Source organism: Pseudorasbora parva, chromosome 13 (genome assembly GCF_024679245.1).
Source record: "Pseudorasbora parva isolate DD20220531a chromosome 13, ASM2467924v1, whole genome shotgun sequence".
Classification (NCBI taxonomy): Eukaryota; Metazoa; Chordata; class Actinopteri; order Cypriniformes; family Gobionidae; genus Pseudorasbora; species Pseudorasbora parva.
In genome coordinates this window covers 14,011,251-14,038,710 of record NC_090184.1, presented here as the reverse complement: position 1 = coordinate 14,038,710, position 27,460 = coordinate 14,011,251, and the positions used below count along the sequence as shown (strand labels likewise).

General features: G+C 37.1%; 1 protein-coding gene across 3 annotated transcripts in view; it reads right to left on the bottom strand.

Moving 5' to 3' along the window:
• Nucleotides 1-1,284: 1,284 nt before the first annotated feature.
• sorbs3 (sorbin and SH3 domain containing 3) overlaps nucleotides 1,285-27,460 on the bottom strand; it is a 58,254-nt gene continuing 32,078 nt past the window's right edge. Inside the window, exons 10-22 of one of the 3 annotated variants that reach the window (XM_067413239.1) lie at nucleotides 23,798-23,872; nucleotides 23,172-23,279; nucleotides 19,169-19,224; nucleotides 17,157-17,221; nucleotides 13,712-13,761; nucleotides 13,593-13,639; nucleotides 11,675-11,789; nucleotides 11,240-11,365; nucleotides 9,149-9,250; nucleotides 8,747-8,797; nucleotides 4,875-4,969; nucleotides 4,529-4,635; nucleotides 1,285-3,199 (exon numbers count right to left, since the gene is read on the bottom strand). In XM_067413239.1, the coding sequence (XP_067269340.1) occupies nucleotides 3,138-3,199; nucleotides 4,529-4,635; nucleotides 4,875-4,969; nucleotides 8,747-8,797; nucleotides 9,149-9,250; nucleotides 11,240-11,365; nucleotides 11,675-11,789; nucleotides 13,593-13,639; nucleotides 13,712-13,761; nucleotides 17,157-17,221; nucleotides 19,169-19,224; nucleotides 23,172-23,279; nucleotides 23,798-23,872 (1,059 nt within the window). In that variant the 3' untranslated portion in view covers nucleotides 1,285-3,137. Of the gene's footprint in view, nucleotides 3,200-4,528; nucleotides 4,636-4,874; nucleotides 4,970-8,746; nucleotides 9,251-11,239; nucleotides 11,366-11,674; nucleotides 11,790-13,592; nucleotides 13,640-13,711; nucleotides 13,762-17,156; nucleotides 17,222-19,168; nucleotides 19,225-23,171; nucleotides 23,280-23,797; nucleotides 23,873-27,460 lie in introns of all 3 variants that reach the window. The other 2 variants (XM_067413238.1, XM_067413237.1) reach the window with 2 other exon arrangements.

Genomic DNA, 27,460 nt, shown 5'->3' with positions numbered 1-27,460 from the left:
ATATATGAATTACAATCTGCTGGTTTTGTCACCTACCCCTTTAAATGCTCTGGCTCTTTAAAGCAGGATGGATTCTGATTGGCTGTCGATGTTTTATCGTTCATCAGCTAAAAAATAAAAAAATCCAAAAGTAATTCCAAAGCCATCGTTTCACTGTGCCGTTACCGTTGAAGTTGTGATGTTAGAACTAACTAAATCTTTATCGTTAGGGTCATTCACACTAAGCACGATAACTATAAAGATAACGATACAAATATGGTTCTAAAATTTGTATTTTAAGGAATTCTCAATATTAAGGAATAGCAGAGTTCATAACGATAACAGCACAGAGAAACAACATAGTTCTAGCCTGGATGCCAGCAGAATTCAGCCCCGCCCACAAAATTTGAGTTCGGAATTTCAGTCTGGATATGATCCATTGTGGAGTAACTATGCCCGAACAGGAGCTGTTAGGACCAATTAAGTTGTCAGGGCGGGCTTTATACGATGATGAACAGATGATCAACAGTAACGACGCCAAAGAGCACTTGGGTTGAATTCATTCTAATCCATTCTAACTTGTTCGTATATGCATTCACCTTTACTGTTTCTCTCAAAAATGATGATCGTGTTGTCTAGTACTACGTGTATCCTTAAATTATTTTTACAACACCGGCAAAGATCCTTTACACTCATATTCTTCTACTTCTTCCAGCGTGGGTGCAGTTGAGTTCTATTGACAACTTTGCGTCGCTGCATTGCTCTGATTGGTTGTAGGTCTTTCCTGGTTCGGTTGAAACACACCCCATAATCACAGCCCAATGGAGCAGTATCAGACTCTTATTCTGACTAGAATTGAGTATGACCACGTCAGGCTAATATAGCTCAGAATCATTTTCAGAGCAATTTTATCCAGGGCTGCGTTCAGTCCTGACAAAACGTCGCAGAAACACCATGTTCTGTTGACACAAGAGTTGCAACTATTGCATCTGAGAAGGCCTTTATTTGAGCCTAATGAAATCGGTATGAATATGCTAAAAAAAAACTATTACGACAAACATGTCTTCTATTATCTTCAACTGTTGCGTATATCGAGCTGCAGTGGACTAGCCTAGAAATCTAGACGCACCCTAGCGGCAGCAAATCTAATTTGCAGCGAGTGTCATCTAGCAACTCTCCATAGACTTGAAAGCTGTAAAAAACAAACTCTGGTCAGGCCAATCACATCGTGTATAGAGTCGGTGGGCGGGCTTAACAATGACGGCAGAGTTGCGTGCTACTTGTAAACAAAGAAGCTGGAGTCTTTTGAATCGGCTTTGCCCGAAACTCTGGAAGACTTGGAGCTTTTCTCTGAGAAAGGAACAAAGAACGACACTGACGTCATTCTTAAGTGAAGATGTGTTCTGTGTTTTGCCGACCGGATACGGTGAAAATGTAATAATTAACAAGCTCCGCTTCACATTGCTCTGATTGGTGGTAGTGCTATCCAATTGCGTGCAGAGGGAGTTTGAAAGACAACTGTTATCCCGCCCCTTGGATTGAGCCCTGTCAATGGAGAGTTCCCAGACCCAATATCTTGAAGTGGGTCTGGCTTGTCAGGCTAGCAGCAAACACATTTGTAAACAACTTTACTTGGACCCATTGTGCGAGCTGTCTCTTTAATACAACGTATTAAAAACGTATCTCAAACCACGTTGCACACCGTTTACAGGAAACACGTCGACGTTCAACCCGGAAACCATAGCAAAACGTTGCACACCAGGTTGAGCTTGAACGTGCCCATCTGATGAACGATAAAATCATTGACAGCCTATTAGAATCCATCCAGCTGTAACGAGCCTGATTATTTAAAATGACAGACAAGCACGCGCTTAAAATAAAGAGAAGGATATAGTCAGCTGGTGTGGACCATAGACTTTAAAAAATTATGGATGTAGTGTCCGTGACTTCAACCGTAGGTTTCTGAAGAGCATTTTTGAAGCCTAAAGTCGGCCATTGCAAACTTGGCAGCCCGTCACCTCGCGTCACTCCCGGATAACTGAAAATGGGCAAAGAAGCGGGAAGTGGGTGGAGCTGAGATGACTAACAGACAGCAGACAAACGGCTAGTAGTGACAGCAGTGGCAATCCACCTGTCACTCAAGTGGCCACGCCCTTAATTATGCAGAACTTTAAGGCTAAATATAATTTAAACTAATTAATTATAAAAAAATTCACCCCCCTCAGTTGTCATGAAGGGCAAAATTAGCGGTATAGACCAAAACCACAATTTGTACCAGGCTACAAACATGTTTTTTTTCTGATGTAAAGTTGGGCATTTAAACATGGGGCTCACTATTTTCAATTGAATATGGTTTTAGATAGGCCTATGGATTTAAATAGTTTATAGAAGTCAGAAACCATGTTTATTCTAGTTTGGATGAAACCACCAATGGTTTTTCAATGGTTCTCCAGACTTTCCATGTCCAAAAGCTTAAGATAATGTTGCATGCTGGGTTTGTTACACAATAAATGCGAGCCTAATACAGACAGTTCAAACATTTGGAGGCCATTGCATTAAGCGATTACAAACACTTGAAAATGATTGTAAAGATTGCGTTTGTGTTTAAAATATGATGTGGCGGTCAGCTAAGCCAGCAAGTAAATGACACCTGTGATGATCTGTGTGTTTTTTAACCATGTCTTAGATCCAGATCCTCAGGAAATGTAGTGTTCTTAGGCAATGTTGCTACAAATCTGAAATCAAAATGGAGGTTAAACTTTAAAAAGACATTAAAATTGAGAAAGATAATGCCAATAGTGTTGTAGTGGAAGAATATCAATACATTTTATGATCTTCAAACCATAATTCAGAGTGGATTCATCACAAATACACACGTGTGAGTGATCATACTGTGACAAACCCATCTGTGTCCAACATCTGTAAGAGTTCATATGGGAACACGGGTGCCGTAGTAATAAGGTGAGGAGTGCACATGCTTGGTGGAGGATGAAGGAAGAGTTTTTAAGTATATACAGTATGTGTGTGTAAAGCAGGGCAGTTGTTTTGTATATATAGTGTACAGAGACAGTACAGACAGAATGTATGTTGCATTGATTAGTGGTTGAGCCTGTAGTGTCAGTGAAAAAGAATCTGCCAGGAAGAATGGGTGGAAGCTCTTAAACTGGTGCCACATAGTTGCCAGGGAATGTTCCAAAAGCGTGGGTCCTTTCAGACGTACCTGACAGGGAGAGAACATAAATGTCATTTAAGCAAGAAAAGACATGACACAAATTATCTACTGCTTTGCTAACACACACACACACACACACACACACACACACACACACACACACACACACACACACACACACAAAAGGCTGTTCATTATGACCTCCACTGCCCTTAAAGGGATAGTTCACCCCCAAAATTTGTCATTCATTATTCACCCTCATGTTGTTCCAAACCCATAATACTTATGTTCATCTTCGGAAAACAAATGAAGACATTTTGGTGAAATCTGAGAGCTTTCTGTACTCTCCATTGACAGCTACCACTTTGACGCTTCAAAAAGTTAATAAAAAGATTGTAAAAGCTAATCCACATGAATTTAGCAGTTTAGACTAAACCTGATTGCATTATATGGTAAACAGATTGAATTTAGGCTTTTATTATATAAAGATTCATCAACTTGCACATCAGTTGTGATAAACGGAAGCTCATGTTTGCTTGACATGTGAGAACCAATGAGAACCCATTCTTGGTTATTCAGCACGTTTGAGCTTCATCAAGAACCAATGAGGTTCATTCTCGTGTTAAGTAGCACGTTTGAGCTTCAGCAAGAACCAATGAGGTTCATTCTCGTGTTAAGTAGCACGTTTGAGCTTCAGCAAGAACCAATGAGGTTCATTCTCGTGTTAAGTAGCACGTTTGAGCTTCAGCAAGAACCAATGAGGTTCATTCTCGTGTTAAGTAGCACGTTTGAGCTTCATCAAGAACCAATGAGGTTCATTCTCATGTTACGCAGCAGATTTGAGCTTCAGCAAGAACCAATAGGTTTCAATGGCATAAGCGAGTCAGTGACTTTCAAAACTTTACATAATCATACTGGCCTCAAACATTTAATGCTTTTGGACTGTACATTCTGAGAAATTGTACACATAGTTGAGCATTTCTGACATTTCTGTTATTTTATTTTATTATTTGAACATGTTTTTTTCCACAACAGTATTTCTATTCTTCATAATAATATTCTATATATTACTGTTTAATATTCTATATCGCCTATATCAGATTTAGATGCACCTACAATTCTGTACTACTACATAAACAAATATCAATGCAAAAATTATAATCTACGCAAAATTATAACTAATATATAATTATCGAATATAACTGATCTATAATATGATCCATAATTGATATAATACAAATGTATTATGCATCCTTAGAAACTCTGATTAGTCTCTTTCCCTGTAAAACAGTGGGCCGTTCTTGGCCAGAATAAGCTGTAAAGTGGAGCAGACTTTATGCTAATAGTGTATGTACAGTTTTCTTAAAGGACGATTACCTACAAACCAGCCGTCATCACACTTCTCTATGACCTGAACGATGTCTCCTTCTCTCAACTCCAGCTCGTCTTTATTCTGGGGTTTATAGTTGTAAACCGCTTTATATCTGAATGTAAAGACAAAGAGTGAATGAAAAAGAATAGCAAAAGGTAAAATCAGTACAAAATGGCTGGATATACCCTGAATAGTTATGTACGGTATAACAGTTCACCCAAAAATGAGCATCCTGTCCTGTTATACTCAGCTTCATGTTGTCTTAAACCTTATGACTTTCTTTCACAGCATGATGAGTAAAGAAAGACGAGATTTTCAGTGATTAGTAGTAGTAGTGACTAATGTACTCACAATTTTCGTGAATAACCCATGTTCACAGGAGACTGTGATTTGGAGGGAATCTTAACCTGTGCGTTGGGCTGTGGAGATTGTGTTCTGGTCCCATCCTAAAAATGATTGTTAAAATTGAGTTTAGTTTAGTTTTGCTTTGTTTTTGTTTTTTCAAATTGCTTAATTATTCATGCCCATTCACTGCCACATTCGTCCTTGAATATGTGTCTATATTGTAACTATACTATTGTAACTTTTTTTCACTTTTAGTCTTTGGTTGACTTGATTGTGTGCATAATATAATTTAATGAAATTAAATTATATTATGGGGGGGGGGGTCATTATTTTTATTACTATATTTACCTCTAATACACATAAGCAAATTCTTCCAATTATTTTAATGGAATACAAAATAACTGTCCATTACATGCAAAAACTTGTTAAAACAGCTCAAAACGTTTCACATTGGGTGTCTCTGTCAACCTCTTCATTATGTAATAAAACATGATATTTCCTGACTCTTGCCACTAGATGGCCTTATAACTATTTGAAAGGGTTGTTCTGCATTGTAAATGTGTTCAAATCAAACCACTTTTATATCTGTGCATTGTGACTGATATATTTTTATTTTAAAATACATTAATTTTAATGGGAATTCCTAGGTGTGTGTGTGTGTGTGTGTGTGTGTGTGTATATGTATATGTTTATGCATGTGGCTGTGTGTTTTGCACTGAGGATGTTCTATAGTCTCATGCCTTCGTTTGTGTGTGTGTTTATTCTGGATTGTGCCAGATTGTTTATATGTTTTGACGAATTTAAAAAAATTCCTATTACCCCCCACTTCCCATTCATTCCTATAGGGGTCAAATTGACCCACGGGGGGAACGATTAAACTCCTAAAACTCCTCGAATCCATGAAAATGGTGTATTCCAAGTTCAGGTGTGACAAATCTCCTAAGGTCTTGGGCCAATATGATAAACACACAATGAACACACCCTTTTTTTATTAAAAGAAAATGAATTTCGGGTCAAAATTACCAGAAGAGGGACAATACAAAAGCTTTTCCCCTTGTCGAAAGCAAAAATTCTATGAAATGCACGTCATATTTTGTGAGAAAATTTGACATTCTAGAGGAAAGTGGGAACTGTTTTGGAATCAGCAAGGGTTCCTTACAGTGAAATCGGCAATTTGTGCTGCCATGTTTCTACAGTGGCCCTAAAAGGACAAACTGCTCTATAGAGCGCTAGCTACTCTCTGCTCTCTAAAACGACGTCATCTTCGTCCTGTGTCGGCCACCGTAGATTCTCTATTTGCTTCGAAAGGGAGGGGTGAGCGGTAGGCAGTTGCAATCCGCAACCTCTCCGCTAGACGTCGCTGAAATTGACACACTGCACTTTTAATCAATGATTCATCTGTACTTGCGTGAGATGTCTGCTGTTAAAGGGATACTTCACCGCTTTTTTATATAACACTATGTTATACCCTTAACTAAGATGAGTTGGCACACACCTCTCTTGTCTGAGTGCATGCACTTAATCGCTCTGACGCGCGGTGACTTTCTGATAGCATTTAGCCTAGCCCACTAAGCCCAGTTCATTACCACTTTAGGTACCAAACAGAGATCAAGTTAGAAGCGACCAAACACCTCCACGTTTTCCCTATTTAAATACAGTTACACGAATAGTTGAACGATCAAGTATGGTGACAAAATAAAACGTGGCGCTTTTCTAAGCGGATTAAAAAGGAGAACTATAATGTATGGCGGAATAGCACTTCTGAGAGTTCTTCGACTCGGCGCAGTAAAAAGTCTCAGCTGAAACATCCTCCCTCACATTGTTATTTTGGGGTCGGGGAAATGAAGGGAGGGGTGTGTTCGTTTGGGTGATGATTTAAAATATCAACAGTGTTTCTCAGAAATTGAGTCCAATAACAAACTTGTAGCCAATCAGGTAAGGGCCGTGTCTACTATTGTTTTGTTTTCTTAACAATTAAGATGCTGCATGTGTTTATCCAGTCTAATCGAAGTGTTTGTCTCCCCCCCGACTTTCCCAACAAAAATCCTGCCCTGGAATGTTTTGAAAACTCAAATGAGTTTTATGCATGTTTTTTCACGTGCATTTGATACGCACTTTATGGCGTATTATTATATGTATAAAAACCACCCACCCCACCACCCCCAACCTACCCAAGAGCGTGTCATATACACGCCATTAAGTGCGTATCATATGCATGTGAAAAACTGCATAGCATACACACTAAAAAATGCTGGGTTAAAAACAACCCAAGTTGGGTTGAAAATGCACTAACCCAACAATTGGGTTGATTTTACCCAACGGTTGAGTTGTTTTAACCCAGCGGTTGGGTTAAATGTTGCTTAAGACAACCCAATGGCTGGGTTAAAACAACTCAGCCATTGGGTTAAAACAACCCAATTGTTGGGTTAGTGCATTTTCAACCCAACTTGGGTTGTTTTTAACCCAGCATTTTTTAGAGTGTATGCACACCAAAACTCATTTTGATTGCACACTCGTACTATTGATACGCATCACCATGTGATCGTGTTGGACATTACTGAGCTATATACATTTAAAAAAGATAGACTACACTGTAAAAAAAATATTTAAAAAATAAGTTACTTAGTTGCCTTAATATTTTGAGTTGATACAATGAAGGGCATTTGTTTATTAAATAGAAACTCACATTATTATTGTACCTGAACCACATAAAAAATGTGATAAGTCATGAAAATAGCACAATTTGGCATGTTTCACTGCGTCAACACAAATAAATCACACAGAATTACCCAATATGCTTACAAAATCTTTTAATAATATGTGAATAAAGTATGTCAGTTCTCAAAAATGTTAATTGTATTTTTTATTTCAATGAACTCAAGGCAACTTCAAATTTTAAGTTACTAGGTAACTTATTTTTAAATAATTTTGAGTTATTTGAGTTTGAGTTAATACACTGTAAAAAAAAAATTGGTTGGTTTTTGTTGGTTTATCTTAAAAAAGTAAGTAACCTGGTTGCCTTAAAATTGTGAGTTTTTTTAAATTAAAACTTTGAGTTGATACAATGAAGGAAATTTGTTTCATAAATAGAAACTCAAAATATTATTGTATCTGAACCACATAAAAAAAACCTGATAAATCATGAAAATAGCACTATTTGGCATGTTTCACTGCCTCATCACAAATAAAACACACACAATTACCCAATATGCTTACAAAATCTTTTAACAATTTCAGTGAACTCAATTTTAAGGCAACCAGGTAACTTTTTTTCTAAATAATTTTTTACAGTGTACAATTAACATTTTTTAAAAATCGACAACCTTTATTAAAATATTATTAAAAGATTTTGTAAGCATATTGGGTAATCATTGTGTGTTTTATTTGTGTTGACGCAGTGAAACATGCCAAATTGTGCTATTTTAATGATTTATCAAATGTGGTTCAGATACAATAATATTGTGAGTTTCTATTTATTAAACCAATTCCCTTCATTGTATCAACTAAAAAAATTTATTTCAATAAACTCAAAATTGTAAGGCCACCAGGTTACTTACTTTTTTAAGTTAAACCAACAATATTTTTTACAATGTATTAAAATAGTTGGGAAATCCGTCATTTTGTCAAGCGACATCTTTATTTCAAACGACCAGATCGACCGCGACCCGAATATCATAAAAAATATTTTTGGATGCCTCGTAACCACAGGCACCGGCTCATTTTGGATCAACCCGCGCATCACTGTAGTGTACCAATGTATTGTACATTTGCCAAATTACAAAATATTCACACAATAAAAAATCTTTGGCTATATAGGGCCTGGCTGATACATAAAATCATACAAGTAAATACATGTAGTGTTGTTACTCTGCACAGACCTGTGTGATGTACGGAGGGTGCGAGCTGGTGTTCGCTGGCAGTCCCGGGCCCTGCGGAGATGTCAGCACATGATTGGAGGGTGACACAGGTGATCTGGTGTCCTTTTCCAGTGGGTTGTGAGGGTGCAGCAATCCAGTCCAGTTGTTGTTGAGTGGGTTGGATGGAGTGGGGCCAGGCGAGAACAAAAAGTGGTTTGATGGTTTTGGAGACGTGGGCTGTGCATGTGACAGAGGGGAGCGTGATTGGCTGGAGTGTTTGTGAGGTGAAAGCTGGGGTTCAGGGGAGCGTGATAAAGGAGACAGGGGGGAGTGCTGTGGCCGGCCAGGACTGAGGGGCTCTGGGGTAGGAGTGGGAGAAGATGGAAAGTCATCACTGCTTTTAGTGCGAGGCATTTTGTTGACCTGGACGTAGCTGATAGGGAAGATTCCACTTCGGGTGGTGCCAGCAATACGACCCTCCAGCCAGTGATCATCAACACGCCTGGTGACAGAGATCACCTCGCCCTGAGACACAAGAGAAAAGAAAGCTGTAAAAGCTGTTTGGATGTAAAATGCCATTGCTTATTTCACAGTTTAGAATACTTGACTCTGATTGGTCATTCTGTGGTTGGATGCTTGCGTATAATGGTGAAACTATAATTTACTATGAAAAGACTTGAAGTCACAAAAACACTTAACATGCCTAAACATGACATGATTAAGATTCATTACTCTAATTACCAAACTTAAGCCTTAAAGCAGTGGTGAGCCTGTTTGACTCCAATGCTCCCCACAGTCCACAACATTATTCAAAAGACGTGTGTGTGTGTGTGTGTGTGTGTGTGTGTGTGTGTGTGTGTGTGTGTGTGTGTGTGTGTGTGTGTGTGTGTGTGTGTGTGTGTGTGTGTGTGTGTGTGTGTGTGTGTGTGTGTGTGTGTGTGTATAATTAATTATAATTGTGTGTGTGTAAATAATTACACTGTAAAAAAAAGTTGTTGGTTTAACTTAAAAAAGTAAGTAACCTGGTTACCTTAAAATTTTGAGTATATTGAAACTAAAAATATGAGTTGATACAAAGAAAGGAAATTATTTAATAAATAGAAACTCAAAATATTATTGTATCTGAATCACTTAAAAATGTGATATATCATGAAAATAACACAATTTGGGATGTTTTACTGCTTCATTACAAATGAAACACACAATTACCCAATATGCTTACAAAATATTATAATAATATTTGAATAAAGGTTGTTGATTCTCAAAAATGTTCCTTGTATTAACTAAAAAAAAATATTTCAATTAACGAAACATTTTATGGCAACCATTTTACCTAATTTTTTATTTTTTTTTATTTTTTGCAGTGTAGGCTCTTTTATATTCAGGTTTTTCAAGACAGCGGGAATCCTTGTTGGTTAAGGGGGTTAATTAAAGAAATACATTTTTCTAGTTGTTTTTATTTTAATGCTTGTTTTGTCATCTTGAGGTCACAGTGGAATGTATGACCCCTACTGGGCCCCGGAGCACTGTTTAAGAACCTCTGCCTTAAAGGGATAGTTCACAGTAATTAAAATGGTCAGCATTTACACACCCTCATGTCTCCAAACCTGTACGGGCAGGGTGAACTATCCCTTTAACGTCTAGCAATGGGGATTTTGATTAATTACAGTGATTCAAGTTGATTCAAATACAGATCTGTTCATGACTGAAACACCATTAAAGCACTTAAAGCATGGCAGCTACACAATTATTATTACTTGAGTTATCAACGCAACTTGCGAAATTAGTGGTAAGTGAACACAAGAGCATGACTAAAGGCAAGGAAATGTTATAAAATGTTTATACATTTCAAACCAGCTGCAAATTCTTTATTAAAAAGGTTTCCATAGCTCACTAAAATAAAAAGTCCACCCAAAAATGGGTAAAAAATTACGCTATGATTAATTTACCCTCAAGCCATCCTAGGTGTATGTGGCATTCTTTCAGACGAATACAATTGGAGTTATATAAAAAAAATCCTGGCTAATCCAAGCTTTATAATGGCATTCCAAAATTTGAAATCAAAAAAGTGCATCCATCCATTATAAAAGTAATCCGCACAGCTCCAGGGGTTAATAAAGACCCATATTTAAAACTTTATTAAGTCAAATATCTAGCTTCCGTCAGAATGCGTTCCATATTCAACTTACGAAGAAAGCTAATTTTGGGGTCTATCTCTTTAACTATCCCTAGAGTTAAATATTTAATGATAATGAACTATACATAATAAATTAAATGTAGTGTATGTTAGGGATATATATATATATACACACACACACACACACACACACACACACACATATATATATATATATATATATATATATATATATATATATATATATATATATATATATATATATATATATATATATATATATATATATATATATATATATATATATATATATATATATATATACCTAACATACATATCTAGCTTCCGCCAGATTGCCTTCCATATATATATGGCACCTTTCTGAAGGATAGTTCCACAGGCAGATCGGCATTGAAGTTGAACAGGGCAATGGCCTCTCCATACTCCAACACCTGGATGGTTGGAGACTTTATTGGAGTGGGCTTCTCCGTTGGAGGAATAATCTGGAAAGAAAAGATAGAAAGGGATGTTAATGACAAAAGATGACGACGGGCAGCGTTTCATTTGCATACACATGAATTGACTGCACTTACACTATTACTGTACTATATACTTTATAGCTGACTTGAACTCATTTCATAAGTGATGAACTTTATGCAGTTATGGAACTGAACTGAATCAAGACTGAACTGACTTTGACTAATGACTTTTTTGAGCTGCTTTCCATCACTGATCATTATTTTCCTGTTTATCACTGTAAAGTCTGTACTAATAAAGCACTATATAAATAAAAGTGACTTGACTTCATATACCTCCACATAGCTGGTGGGAAAGATTCCCACTCTCCCATGATGTTCTCCTTCATACCAGTTGGCATCCACCTGCCGGTGTATGTACACAACGTCACCTTTTTGTATGGTCAGCTCCCTATGAATGAGTCATAGAGAAGAATAATGGATTAGGGAAGATGGAGGGTGTGTGATTATAAAAGTGGTAAAACATTATTAAAAGGGTAGTGAAAATTAGCCCATGATTTACTCACCCTCAATCCATCCTTGGTGTTTATGACATTCTTTTTTCAGGTGAATACAATCAGATTTATATTAAAAACGAATCGAAGCTTTATAATGGCAGTGAATGGCAGCCCATAAAAGTGCATCCATCCATTTAAAAAAAATAATCCACACAGCTCTGGGGGGTTATTAAAGGCTTTCTGAAGTTAACTGAAGGGTGTGGATTTTTGTAAGAAAAATATTCATATTTAACACGATATAAAATAAAATATCTAGCTTCCGCCAGATTGCCTTCCATATTCAACTTATGAAAAAAGCGTAATGGGTGCGACAATGACGTCCTAAGCATTTTAAAATGCGAGCGGCATTACACTTTCTGTGTGAGTTGAGTACGGAAGGCATTCCGTCAGAAGATAGATATTTGACTTTATAACATGTAAAATATGGATATTTATCTTACACAAACCCATCAATTCACTTCAGAAGGCCTTTATTAACCCCCGGAGCTGTGTGGATTACTTTTATAATAGATGGATGCACTTTCAAATTTTGGGCTGCCATTCACTGCCATTATAAAGTTTGGATTAGCCAGGACATTGGATTGAAGGTGAGTAAATTATAGGACCATTTAAATTTTTGGGTGAACTATCCCTTTGACACTAGAACCGCCAGGTCTAACCGCTGTATACCTAACACCGCCAGTGGGTAACATTTACCCATGCAGATGATTATAGTTTTGATACGGATAAATAATGTAATATTATAAAAATGATTATTTGAAGTCATCAACTCTGTTTTTGTCGTTGTTTTATGTTATTTTAAGCAGGCTATAATAATCACTTTTTGGTGAATATAGGCTAAATCAGCATGCAATGACAACGTAGAAGTAGAAGGAAATAAATACATATTTGGGTGGTGTAATACTATTATAAATTGTCATAATCACACATTAAGATTACCCTAAATAATTAATACCCTAATAGATAATAAAGAGCAATAATAATTCACTGCGATGCATATGACTTACGATGTATGAAAGACAAATTACAAATTAAAGAGCATAGTTTCACCTAATTAATTATTCATTTGTTTAGTTATATAATTTATAATTTAAATAAGACAACAACACCAACAAACTTATATCATGAAAATTGTTTTATTCATTAAATTATAGATCGGAAATATTGTTTTTCAGGAAATGGGCAGACTTGAATGAGTAGCAACTGAGTATCAAACAACACACTAAAAAAAATTGCAAAACAACATATTATAATTAAATCTAGAATGGGAACATTTATAAATAGGTTGAAACATCTACATTTGATCATGCGTTGTGTGACAGTCTACAGTAAGCCCACACTTTGCTCCAATAAAGGAATTATAAAGGGGTTTATTTGACCCGCTGGCACTTATAGGTATAAATGCCTCGTTTTTTTTATTCAGGTTTTATCTATAAAAAAAAATTTAAAAAAAAAAATAACAACAGGGATTGTATATAACACCATTTTAGTAAAAGTCAATGACTTGGATATTTTATTGAAACATTGAAAAAACTGTGGCGGTTCTAGTGGTAAATGCATTATACTGAATAACAAATTAGATAACTTTTTTATTTTTAGTAGCATGTGCACTTTTTTTCTTTTTTGCACTTCTGACTTTCCTGTATCCTTCTATTTTGAATAATGACTTCTGTGTTGTGTCTTCTGTTTCTACTTACTTTGGTGACTGTGCTTGGAAATTAAATTTGGCTCGGGCTGCTTTCATCTGTGTAGGAAAAACATGCGTCAAATATGTATTTTCCATCCAATCTTAAAGGAAAGAGAACAAATACTGTACCTTTCTCTCTTCTTTCTTAGGTGGGAAATCCATGTCTGAGGGTGCGCGACCTGTAGAGGGAAGAGACGACCAGATATCAGCTCATATTACTCTAAAATCAATAGCAGAATTGTGTTAATCATGTGTGTTTGCTATTGTGCTTCTTCAACTTTAAGCACTTTTTTACGCCCGACTTTTTTCCGATGGTGAAGAATGTCGTGATCATGTGAAGTATCTCTAATTAATTAATCTTGTCTGCTGCAAATAAATGGATTAAACACCATAACCTAGGGCCTCTGTGCACATGGGCTGTTAAAGCTCTTTTTGTAGCCGGATACCTCACTGTCATATTTAGTTGTGTAATCCAAACATTAGAGGAGTTATGAGGAGTTTCCACAGAGGGGTTTTATCTTTGATCAGTAAATCTCCTGTCAGAGATGCTGATCTAGAATAATCTGGAATGTCTGATCATTTGTTTAAGGACATTCTTTTCATTAACATTTCAAAACATGTAAGTTGTCACAGTTTAGGGACCGTAAGTTGTATTTGTTTGTTTGTTTATTTTGAAGAAATTAATGCAAGAATACATTCAATTGATCAATGACAGTAATACAAATTATAATGTTACACAAGTCTTCTATTCCAAATAAATACTGTTCTTTTCAACAAAGAATCCTGAAAATCTATCACCGTTTCCATAAAAATACTGTATTAAGCAGCACAACTGTTTTCAACAGTGATTATAATAATAACAAATATTTCTTGAACAGCAAATCAGAATGATGCTGAGTAATGATGCTGAAAATTCAGCTGTTATTTTAAATTGTAATAATATTTATGTCATGACAACTCATGTCATGAGTGTTTGGCATGGTAATGGACAGTGTTACTTTAGGAATGTTACATAAAAAAATAATATATTACAATATTACGTTACTCCCTTAAAAAGTAACTAATTATGTTACTTGATCACTTTTATGAAAAGTAATGTTATGTTACTTTTGAGTTATATTTTCTCACCTGGGCTGGGCTTGTTATATACAGTATACACACACACACACACACACACACACACAGAGAACAAAACTATAAATGTAACACTTTGTTTTTGTCCCCATTTTTCATGAGCAGAACTTAAAGATCTAAGACTTTTTTCTATGTACACAAAAGGCCTATTTCTCTCAAAAATTGTTCACAAATCTGTCTAAATCTGTGTTAGTGAGCACTTCTCCTTTGCAGAGATAATCCATCCACCTCACAGGTGTGGCATATCACAACGCTCTAAAGACTGTAACATAATCCACAAGAACAGAGAAAGAAATTCTCGCTCCCAGGACTACGAGAACAAAATGACATTGTTTTGTTCTCGCAGCCCTGGTTTGGGAGTTCTCGCAGCTTGTTCTCAACACATCGCATGAGCAGAACTTTTTTCTTGCGGGTGTCTGAGAACTATTGTGTGATTGGTCAGACATTTAAAGTGGGCGGGGTTAATATGGAGAAACGCAGATGATCGGCACCTGCTTTTCTTGCAGAGTATGTTCCAAGCTTAAGGCCCCATTTACACTGCATGGTTCAAGTGACCCAATTCCGATTTCTTTCCTCTTGTGTGGCACAGATTGGATATGACGTGAACGTGTAAGCTGGAAAAAACGCATGAATTACGATATCCGCAGTTCGGATTCAGGCCTTACTCATATGTAATAAATCCAATATGATTCGGATACGTGCATTTGCGTCTAACATGCAAGCGGCCGAATCGGATATTCCCCAGTAAATGCGTGTCGTACATCACTGAAAAAAGAAACGGCGAATGACGTCCCCATGTGGACATAAACGGCTCTCGTCTTTTTTTCTCCACCTTACGAGAGAAATGGTTAGCTGACCTTTAAAGATGTGTGGAAAAGTGCGGAAAGTAAAACACTGAATAATCATTTAGTCTGTGTCCATTGCATATCATGCAGTTTTACTTCTTTTTCCGGTTTAGAACGTCTGTTTCGCCAGTGGACAGTGTAAATGCAAGTATCGGATACAAAGACTTTTAAAAGATGATGTAAGCGGGTCGTCAAAAAATATATAGTCACCAAATCGGAATAGTGCACCAAGACCTGCAGTATAAATGCGGCCTAAAATGTGCAGTTTTACTGTATTGAGTTGTCAGGGCGGGTCTGAAAACCAGTCAGTATATAAATAACAAAAATGTTATTTTGGGGCAAATGTAAAGGCCAATAATGTACAATGATCATCATGTTTACACACAATCTGCACTCACTCCTGGATTCTCTCAACATGGGGACTGGAGAGGTGTCTAATAAATGGGAAAACAGTAACTTGTGTAACTTACTTGAAAAAGTAAATCAGATATTTTGTTGTAAATTTAAAAGTAATGCATTACTTTGCTAGCTTGAAAAAGCAAAATGATTACGTAACTCGAGTTGTAATGCGTTACCCCCCAACACTAGTAACGGATATGACAATGTTAATTTGTTTTGGCATAATAGATCTTATAGCTTGCTGATGCTGTTAGTTATTGCTGCTGCTGCTGCTGCTGCAGAGGAAGTACGGGACTTGCTACCGCCAACACATACACGACACACACTGCTGTGAGCAAGTAAGACATGCTGCTGTTGTACATGAATTACACAGCAGATCTATCCAGGTGGAACTGGGGGAGGTGGAGGGTTTCTGAAAACGTGCCTAAAACTGTTACAGCAAATGCTAAAAGTTGAGCAGTGAGCTTATTGGCTACTGATACAGCAGGAACCAATCAGATATGCCCTATAGAGAATTATGTAATTTCAAGCAGATTGAGTTAAGGACTTCTAAGCCTGCACCATTTAGAGTTTCATGACAGAACTTTGTATTTCACAATATTTTTTAGTGTATTTTTTTTAGTATCAAATACAGTTTGCCAGCTCGAGAGCTCCCCTTTATGGCTGAAATGTGCCTACTTGAGCAATTTTGCCGAGCTCACAATGATGCGAGATCCGCAGCAGACTTCTCCAGCGGTCAAAGCGGCATTACATCATTAAAATACACCGATTCAGAAGAAGTTTGCGAGGGCTTAGGGTTCCATTTGGGACAGGGCCTTTGAAGATTTAATCAAAATTCACTTGTGCCGAATCATTAAAACATTTTTTTGCTCAAGACCATTTCAATAAGCCTCCAGCTCCACACATGTTAATGTGTTTAAAGTGGCAGACTCTTTCTGCATTAATCTCCAGGTAAAACAACTGGATAAATCTAATCTGCAATCAAGACCTCCATCCTGCTCCTTGATGCACACTTCCTGTCCTGATGAATAGTGATTGACTTCATTTGTTTTCCTCATTTCACAAAAAAAAACTTTACTTTGTATTAATTGTGCAAAGCAACCGTGGGGAATGAGAGGAGAGGAAAGAATTGGCAAGGAAAAGAAGGAAATAGGAAATAGAGGACAGGAGGGGATAGGAAGATAACTGTTTCTTACCATCAGCATGCATGTAGCTTGCTGTTGTGCCCTGCTTTACAGCAGAGCAAGGGATTATGGGATGGCTGGAAAACAAAAACAAAACGATCATGTGACTCATCTATCCCATATAAATGAAGAACACTGAAGTCAAAAACAGCAAGAGAAAGTTCACATCTGAGATAATCACTTAAAAATAATTATTAGTTACTAGTAAGGAAGAAAAATAATTCTTTCATGATAAAGAAAAAGAATAATCTCAGGAGCCTTCAGATGAAAAATGTCTCAAAATGTCTTCAAATTTGCCACACCAGACACCAAAATCTGCGACAAAATGAACATGAACTCCAACATGTCATCAACAACTTTCAAGACCAAACTATTTAAACTATTCAAGTTCATTTTACAGCTTTGTATTGAACAATTCATAAACAAATGAAGACGAACACTGATACACAAATGAACAACACAGATCTCAGTCTCCTGAGCTTTGAGCAATAAACCTTCCTCCGAGTTACATGGGAGACTCCAGGAAGACAGGAAGAATTCCATAAAACACAACAGATGGTCTGTCTCAGCTATGAGGATCCAGTCTGAATTATGGGAATATTTATGAACATGTGACAGACCTGAGAGATTGGTTTCTGCTGCTCTAAACATCTTTAAAATATAATACTGTGCAAGACAATATTGTACATATAAAATATTTCTTGAATTATATTATTTGAATCCCATTTAGTCCTCATTTAAGGTTTTGTTCCTTTTAAGTAAATGTGCCCTTTTAACAATATTTATTTATATTACTGATGTTTAGTTTGTTTTCTTGTGGTGACGAATGTTTGACAATGTACTGTATAATGTGTATTACATCAAATATTATGTTAATGAAATGGCAGCATACCATTTCTTGAACACAACAGCCAGTTACAGGTTTCTGGCCCCAAGGTTATTAATCTTTCCAGAAAAAGGAAAGCTGTAAAACTGTCCTCACTCTGTATCCTTTTTGTAGCAGCAGGGGCATTTATGGCATTTTGAGGGTGGGGAGGTAGTCAGCAGGGGGCCGAAGGGGGCAGAAAACATCAACATGCCACAGAAAAACAGAGGGAGAACTCAAGAATGTGTCAGATCCAGTGAGATACGGGCCCCTGGCGAGCAAATACTGAACCTAAAGGTGTCAGAATGGGCATGAACATCTGAAGTACAGGCCTGGAAGGACCAAACTTTGCCTTTTATAGCTCTGCTGTGTCAAAGCTCATAAAGAGGGGGATAACTGCGCGTGGAGCAGCGACGCGGGCAGAACAGTTGCGGAGACGCAGACATCTAAACTGTGTCTATTACAGTCTGAGAGCCAATGCTGTACTGACAGGATCAACAACTTCAAGCATGTGAGTAAAGACTGAGACATCCTCAATTTGACCACACAAACACATGTACAGGCACACAAAGAGCTCAGCATGGGGTCAGGTATGTGGGCTGCCGGCCAAAGAGTCAACAATTAACCAATCAAACGAGGAGACAGGCCGGGCATGTCATATGACCTTAATAAGAGAGTGAAAACAAGAGAGATTCTACATGTGTCACATTGTATTATAATTAATTAGATTGACATTCCAAAGATGAAACTGATGGATTTTTTTTAACTTCTGGCCTTGTCAAAGACCTGTTCACATACTTTAATATTGCAATATAATGTCACATATAAGACATATACAGAGAAACTGTGATGCAGGATGAATATTACAATATTACATTATTAAATATATTATATTAAATATATATTAAATTAATGACATTATATGATATACTTCGAACATTGCTCATATTTACATGACTTAAAAGCCATTTAAAGCTATGTAACCTATATAAAACTATTTACAATTACTATAGTCTAAGTCTGACCTTCTGCTAAAAAGTGCATTTTTATTAAAAACTATGTTTAAAAAGTTTCTTTATGAGATTTTGTTACATTTGGCTGACTTCTAGGAACAGTTTTTCCCCAAATTTGAATTATGTAAGTAAACTCAGAGACTTACCTGTTTTCTTGTCGGTTCTCTTCTGTTTTTGTGGCTCCTGTGTTGGCTCTAGCTCCCTGAAAGTAGAGACCACAGCTTCATTCACCTCTATCACATGAACTCTCCTAAAGACACAGTTCAACAGGAGTGTTTGGGAGCAGCTCGAAAGCAATCTCAAGAGGCGGTGACCATTCCTGCACAGAGAGCTGCACTGCTCCCCTGGGTCCTATACTCCGCGGATTTAGGATTGCACTGTAAATCTGAATCAGATGGAACTGGTGATGTAGTCAGATAAGATTTCAACAATTTGTAATTCACAAGCACATAGGGAGTCGTAAAGCCTTAAAGAATTAAAGGTGTAGTTTTCGTTGAGCCAAAAGCGAATTTTAGATGAAAGAAATTGTTGAAATTTAAGCCAAAAAATGTAATGTAATGTAATGTAATTAATAATATAATATAATATAATATAATATAATATAATATAATATAATATAATATAATATAATATAATATAATATAATATAATATAATGTAATATAATATAATATAATATAATATAATATAATATAATAGTTGTTTAAAAAATACATTTTAATAAAAATATATATATACTTAAGTGTATTAGTAATGTCTAATATATGTCTTTTTTTAAGGTTTTTTTTTCATGTATTTTTTATTTTATTTCTGTGTGTTTGAAATGAAATGAAGGACAGGTGATGACAGAATTTCTATTTTTGGGTAAACTGTCTCTTTAAGAATCGCAGAAAGAGAGTCATGGCAAGAAAAAGGATCAGATAAACACGACTGGGATTAAAAAGAGCAGACATTGTGCAGGCTGGCGTGATTCAAACGGAAGATCAGCGGTGGGCGGCTTCAGACTTTGGCTGTTCAGCATGACAGGAAGTGACAGAGAAGATCAGCATGCACAGCTGTCAGATAAGGGCCTACATCCAGCGACCTGAAGCATGCTGACAGGAAGGTAACGGCAGCGGCCAGAAACTGAGAAAAAACCTTTGACTTTTTTTTTTTTGGCACAACAAGCACGAGATTAAGACTAATACCTTTTCTGAAGGGTGCGGGAATTTTAAAGAAATCAGTGAGGTCATAATGGATGACTAAAGTCTGGCTGGAAGTCCAAAGGATTTAAAAACCATTTAGAGAGATTGTTACAGCACGCCAAATACAATTTCTCAAATTATTTCTGTCTTATCTAACTGAAGTGTCTGTGTTTCTTTGATACTCACTCTCTAAAACTTTGAGAAAAGTATTTGTTTTATATTGACATGAAAAGGCCACAAACCACAAGAAGTTGAACTGAAATTTAAATAGGAATGACAGTAAGAATGTTTGGTTGTACTTTGTAGAATAAATATATATATACAGCTCCGGAAAAATGGATTTCTAAATGTTAAGTGGTCTCTTAAATTTTTCCAGAGCTGTATATACCAATAACATTATGACCACCTTCCTAATATTGAGTTTGTCCCCTGTTTGCTGCCAAAACAGCCCTGACTCGTCGAGGCATGGACTCGGTAGACTCGGACTAGACCCGGTAGGTGTGCTCTGGTATCTGGCACCAATATGTTAGCAGCAGATCGTTTAAGTCCTGTAAGTTGCGAGGTGGGGCCTCCGTGGCTTGTTTGTTCAGCACATCCCAGAGATGCTCAATCGGACTGAGATCTGGGGAATTTGGAGGCTGAGTCAACACCTCAAACCCGTTGTTGTGCTCCTCAAACCATTCCTGAACAACGTTTGCTTTGTGGCAGGGCACATTATCCTGCTGAAAGCCACCAGGGAATACTGTTTCCATGAAATGGTGTACATGATCTGCAACAATGCTTAGGTAGTTGGTACCTGTCCCAAAGTAGCATCCACATGGATGGCAGGACCCAAGGTTTCCCAGCAGAACATTGCCAAAAGCATCACACTGCCTCCGCCAGCTTGAATTCTTCCAAAAGTGCATCCTGGTGCCATGTGTTCCACAGGTAAATGCACCCGTGATGTAAAAGTGATGTAAAACGATCCATCAGACCAGACCACCATCTTCCATTGTCCTATCCATGGTCCCCTGATGGGCACCCTGATGGGCAACCTGACTGGTCTGCGATTATGCTCAATAAACTGTGATGCACTGTGTATTCTGACACCTTTCAATCAGAACCAGCATTAAAGGGGGGGTGAAATGCTGTTTCATGTATACTGAGCTTTTTACACCTTTAAAGACTTGGATTCCCATCCTAAACATAGACAAAGTTTCAAAAACTAATGTTGGACGTTTGATGGAGTATTTCTGTGTTAAAAATACTCCTTCCGGTTTCTCACAAGTTTCGGCGAGTTTTTTTCGAGTATGGGTCTACTTGACGTTAAATAGAGCGGAAGGTCCTTGTATGGACCGTATGGGCTCTTCTCCCGGTAGGGTGCGCGCGCGCGTGACTAGAGGGAGAGAGAGGAAATGCACGCTGTAAACAGTCTCTCAGGTGCAGATCCAGTCGTCCGTGAACACTTATGACGCGCCGCGCTCCACTTTATTCCTATGGGTGACGTCGAGCGACTTCAACGCTTCAGCACAGCATTCCGGGAAGGCAGCGCTGCATTTGAACCGATTTGAACGCAGAAATGACGGGAAGCTTCAAGGCATCGCTTCAGTCGCGTCGCAAAGTGGATTTCCACGGTCACTGCTGTCACAGGACTTCACCAAATCATACCAAAGAAGTGTGTTTTTGACAGAGCGGTCCTGCTTTGGAAGATGCCGGTGAGTAAATCAACTTCAAATGTCTCTGCTATTGGCTACCATCGCATGAGTAAACATCAGTAAACAATACGATCGCGTGCTTCGTCATTCAAATGCGCTAACGGTTACTCCATTGTTGTTCTGTATAACGTTACACTATTCTTACTCTGACGTGCAAAACCGTTTTGCTTGCTACCTCTAAGGTCTAGTCACATACAATAGTCCATAAACCGAATCATGTCCTCATAAACTGCACACAAAGGCCCCTAAATACAGTACATACCACAGAGACGGACATCCTGATGTTGCCGTTTCTCCTGTTCAATTTATTTCAGCCTCAGATTTGATTGTGGATCATTATCTGTATTAGCTGAGATAGATGGGTTTCTCCACGCTTGAGGACGTCACCGCTTTGCGCGCTTGTCATTCTTTAGCTCCGCCCACACGATACGCCTCCAGGCGCTCGGTTTTTTCCGGAAAGACTCGGTACAGCCCATATTTCTTTTATAAATATGATAAAACTAAAGACTTTTCAGAGATATGAAGGATGCAATACTACTCTATAGGTACTCAAGATTGACATGAGATTGACTGAAACTGAGTGTTTCACCCCCCCTTTAACTTCTTGAGCAATTTAAACGTCAGTAGCTTGTCTTGTTTGATCGGACCACTAGGGCCAGCATTCGCTCCCCACATGAATCAATGGCCCAATGGACATGACCCTGTCACCGGTTCACCACTGTTCCTTCCTTGGACCATTTTTGATAGATACTGACCACTGCAGACCGGGAACACCCCACAAGAGCTGCAGTTTTGGAGATGTTCTAACCCAGTCGTCTAGCCATCACAATTTGGCCCTTGTCAAACTTGCTCAAATCCCTACACTTGCCCATTTTTCCTGCTTCTAACACATCTACTTTGAGGACAAAATGTTCACTTGCTGCCCTAATATATCCCAGCCAGTAACCATGCCGTGATGAACAGATAATCAGTGTTATTTGCTTCACCTGTCATAATATTATCCCTTCTCTGTGTTTATATATATAAACACAGATCAGGGATAACATTATGACCAGTGAAGTAAAGAACACAGTTTTTTTTTTTCTACAATATTCTAAAGTACAGACAAACAATCTTCCTGTCATATAGGCTCTATATATTATATACATTATATATATATATATATATATATATATATATATATATATATATATATATATATATATATATATATATATATATATATATATATATAGTGGAATCTGTAGAATCTGTAGAATGGAGAGTCAGTACCTCACCCCTGCCTCGCCGCTGCTGCTTCTGTGACAGTTTCCTCTCCAGGCCACGAATGTCTGAGTCCAGCTCCGCCTCAAAGCGGTTCAGCTCCGACACCAATGTCGCCTGGACAACAGCATGACAACCAGTTGACATATAGCATAGGTATTTTTATGTAAAACTATTGGTGTGGTATTTATATTTTATGTAAAACTATTGGTGAAACACACAAATCTAAATGTAATCTGACTGAGACTTCATGCAATTTCATGTTAATGGAGCTTTGATAGTGTAAAAATCCCAAGGTATTTGGAATTTCCTAAAACACACCATAATAAATGGCAAAAGAGAGTGTCTACTAGTATTTGCAGAAGAGAATGGCAGAAAAGGAATAGCCTTTATTTATTCGGATTATGCTGAGTACACAGGAATATTCCAACAGCATGAAAATATCTTCATCAGAATAAAGACTTAACCAGATCATAGAACTTTAATAAGAAGATAATGTGCACCTTATTAACAGTATTACGTTTATAATAGAAAAATGTATGGTTGGTATTCAATATTAATATGATAATAACATACAGATTGTTCGAAAGCAAGACTGATGTCTGATGTAGAAGTATACAACTGCAGACACTCACCTCTATGGATGGAGACTGGGACTGAGGTTTCACCGGGGTGTGATATGAAGGCAGCTGTGACTCAGACCTCAGAGACTGAAACAAATCAAAAACAAACTGAGACTACAACATCATACAATGCAATTAAGCCACATTTAGGCAAATAATAAATAATGGTTACCTAAAGAGCAGAATGTATATTAATGGCAGCTAACAAGCTTACTGAAGCCAAGTCAGACATCCAGAACATATTAAGATATGATAAGTTATGTGTCAACAAAGCAAAGCTGTCTTTAGATGAGATGATAGCTGTCACATTAAGGCAAATGAGGGAAAACAGAATGAAAAGAAGCAACAGCACTTGACAACCTAAAAAGAGTGGTGCTTATAAAATCACACAGGCGGTTAACAGGTTTAATACGAATCACAAGACAGCCCTCCTTCACACAGCTCCACAACTGGAGATGAAACAATAGATTCTTTTATTCTCTTATTCACACAGAGCCAGACGTAAAGTCAGTCATAAACAATCAGGAGTCCTGACAAACATCTTAATCTGAGAATTTTCTGAGAAATTATGTTAACTAATAATCCAAATTCGCTCATGGCCCCCGAATGACACCACTTTATAGGACTCTGTGATGTCAGAACCAAAGGAGAAAATCGGATTCATTATTACTGTTGGTATAAGTGTTTAAATATTTCTTACATTTGAATAACTGAACACCTTCTGAGCCTAATATGTTGTTGTTAATATTACTCCTCGTTGTTGTTATACACAAGCTTTTCTCATGTAATGTCTCATTGATTTAACAAAGTAAATAACATTACAGAATTGTATTATCCAACACTGTAAGAAAAAAAAGCTACATTTTTTTCTGATTCTTATTGAAATCTTGTTTCTGTCCCAAACAGAAATGCGATTCTTTTTCGTCCCCCATTGGCAGATCATTTTGCTTGTTGCATCACTACATTTAGATTTTTAGATTAGATAAATTAATCTTGATTAAATGTTTTTATATTTGGACTGAAAATAAGAAACAAATACCGAATAAGAGCATGTTTTCAGTGTAGTCAAATATTTTGATCATTTAAAAAAATAGGCCTCTGTAATGTGTCTTTGTTGACTATATTCTAAATAAACTACAAAAAATATAGATTTCCTTTGTCCTGTTGCTTAGCTCTCAGTCACATACCAGAGGCTCATTCATTATGCAGCTCATTATGCGGGTCTTTTGTCTCTTTTAGGTGTCATACTCATATATATTCATGGTCGTTCATGCCTCTTTGCGTATGGCCTTTGTAAAGAAAAAGTGTCTTAGAAAATTGAAATCAATGTATTGTATTATGTGAATTAGCTGGCTCAATGATTCTCACATCAGTTTGAAGCAAAAACTCTAGGCAACCACATCCATTAGTCTAAAGTATATTGGCTGCATATCTATTGTGTTTTGAGGCCTTAATTTTGAAACAATTTCTTAGTTTTTTCAAAACCCATGCAGAAACATTATTCTCTCAAAAAAGTACAAGCATCTACATACGTGTTGCTCACATATTATGGTAGCACAGTTTGTGGTGAATATCATGTAATTACACTTTGCCATGAATGTGTTTATAAGATACAGGAAAAAGCACAAATGTCAGAGCATGTCAAAACTTCTAAAGGGCCCCAAAACAGCTCAGACTCCTGAGGGTTAAAGGGGCAACTTTGTACTCTATCTACCCTATAGTACCCCCTTAGAGTAGTAACCTTTACTTTCAAAGGGTAAGGCTACTATGAACCTATGAACCTTTTTAAGTAAAGTTACAAAGATGTCCATTTAAGAATACTACCCCAATAAAAACTGTTGTACCGCTAAATGTAACATTTTTGCAAATTTTTCTGAGATTGAAGTAATGTAATCAAGTGCAGATTTTTAAATGTACTTTCATTTGTCCTTAATACCTTAATACAGTAACAAATTACTTTGTAACCAGCTATAATGTTATATTATCCGGACATTAAAAAAAGAGTTATATATTGTACATTTATACCGATCCACAATCTGAATTCTGACTTATGATGCAGCCTGGATCTTAAGCCCCATTTCCACCAAAATTACCCGGAAAAATTTGTACCAGGAACTTTTTTTACAGGAACTTTTCTCCCCCCAGACCTGCAACTGTCTGCGTTTCCACCGCAATCTAAAGTTCTAAATCGAAATCTAAATGTAGGACTGCGTGCGAATGCTCCTCCAAGTCAGTGATCATCTTTGCGCGATACTATCCACGTTTACAAGCACACTTTTTTACATGGTGAAAAATAGACTGTAAAAAAATTAATAATGAGTATGGAAGAGATTTAAGCTGTGCTGCTTTTGCTGTTTATGTATAGGTTTACTAAAGAGGTAATTAAAAAAGGATAGAAAAGAGCACTAGCATATTCAGAAAGCTTGTAAAGCTAGATTTAAAATAACAATGTATATTATTATCAGCTATTACGGGCATTGAACGTGAGATGCCTGAGATGAACGCGCGCCATCAGACAGAGAGCAAGACTGATATTTACTGAACGCAGACCGAACCTCGCAAAAAAAATGCCGGTTGAAATAAAATGCTAAACCAATCAGCATGTTCAGCGCCTAAGTCCCGCCCTCGAAAGTTCATGAACTATGAAAAAGTACTACCTCGCGAGCAGGGCCGTTTGGAGGGGGAAATATTTATCCGGAACTTCATTTAGACCCTGGTTCCTGCAGTCAAAACACACCCGAGTACCACCCCAAAGTTCCTGGTTCCTGGGTAAAGTTCCTGCGGTGGAAACGCGGCTTTAATCCCACTGTGTTCGTTTATAGACTGAGCCTGGTTTCTCCCAAGGGTTTTTTTTTCTCCATTCTGTCACCCGACGGTGTTTAGGTTCCTTGCCACTGTTGCCTCTGGCTTTCTTAGTTGGGGATAATTAATATTCAACAATATTTAACTGCGATGAGAACTGAACTGAGCTGGATGATGTGATAATTTTTTGTGATTTTTTCTTCTCATTTTAGAATGAGTAAAGCTTATTGTTTTTAGGATGACAAAAAATAAAAAAATACTTTTAAGGCTGATTACATTTTTTAGGCTGCTCTACCTCAGCGGTCAAACAGTGTTCGTCAGTGTCATAATGATTGAGATGGCCAATCATATCAAAGAAGGCGGGTCTTACTGTCAATCTGATACTGTCACAATGCATAGATTGTGAAAAGATGTAGAGGCAAGTATTAGACAACTGTTTTATGATAGAAATGTTCAGCTATCAGTAACATGTCCAGTAACATTAAATGTCCAGTAACAGACTATCTAGTGATGCAAACTACTCGACTTTTTGCCGAATATGACGGCAAGGCAAACAAAATGTTTGCTGTATTTTCTACATTAGACATATGAATAAGATTGAAATTGTGCACATTTTACAATCAAATATTATTTGCAAATAGTTTAAATTGATTAGCCTGCTTTATTAGTATACAATTAGACCTAGAACATATTTTACCATTCATATTTATTTATTCCATTAAATACCTTTAACCCTTTAATTATTCAATTCCTTTATTAATTATTATTATTATTATTACTTATAATAATATAAATGATACCCCCCTTCCCCTAAGCACAAAATTGAAACTCTGCCTATGATATGGTAGCAATATATCATGCAAATCGAATTAA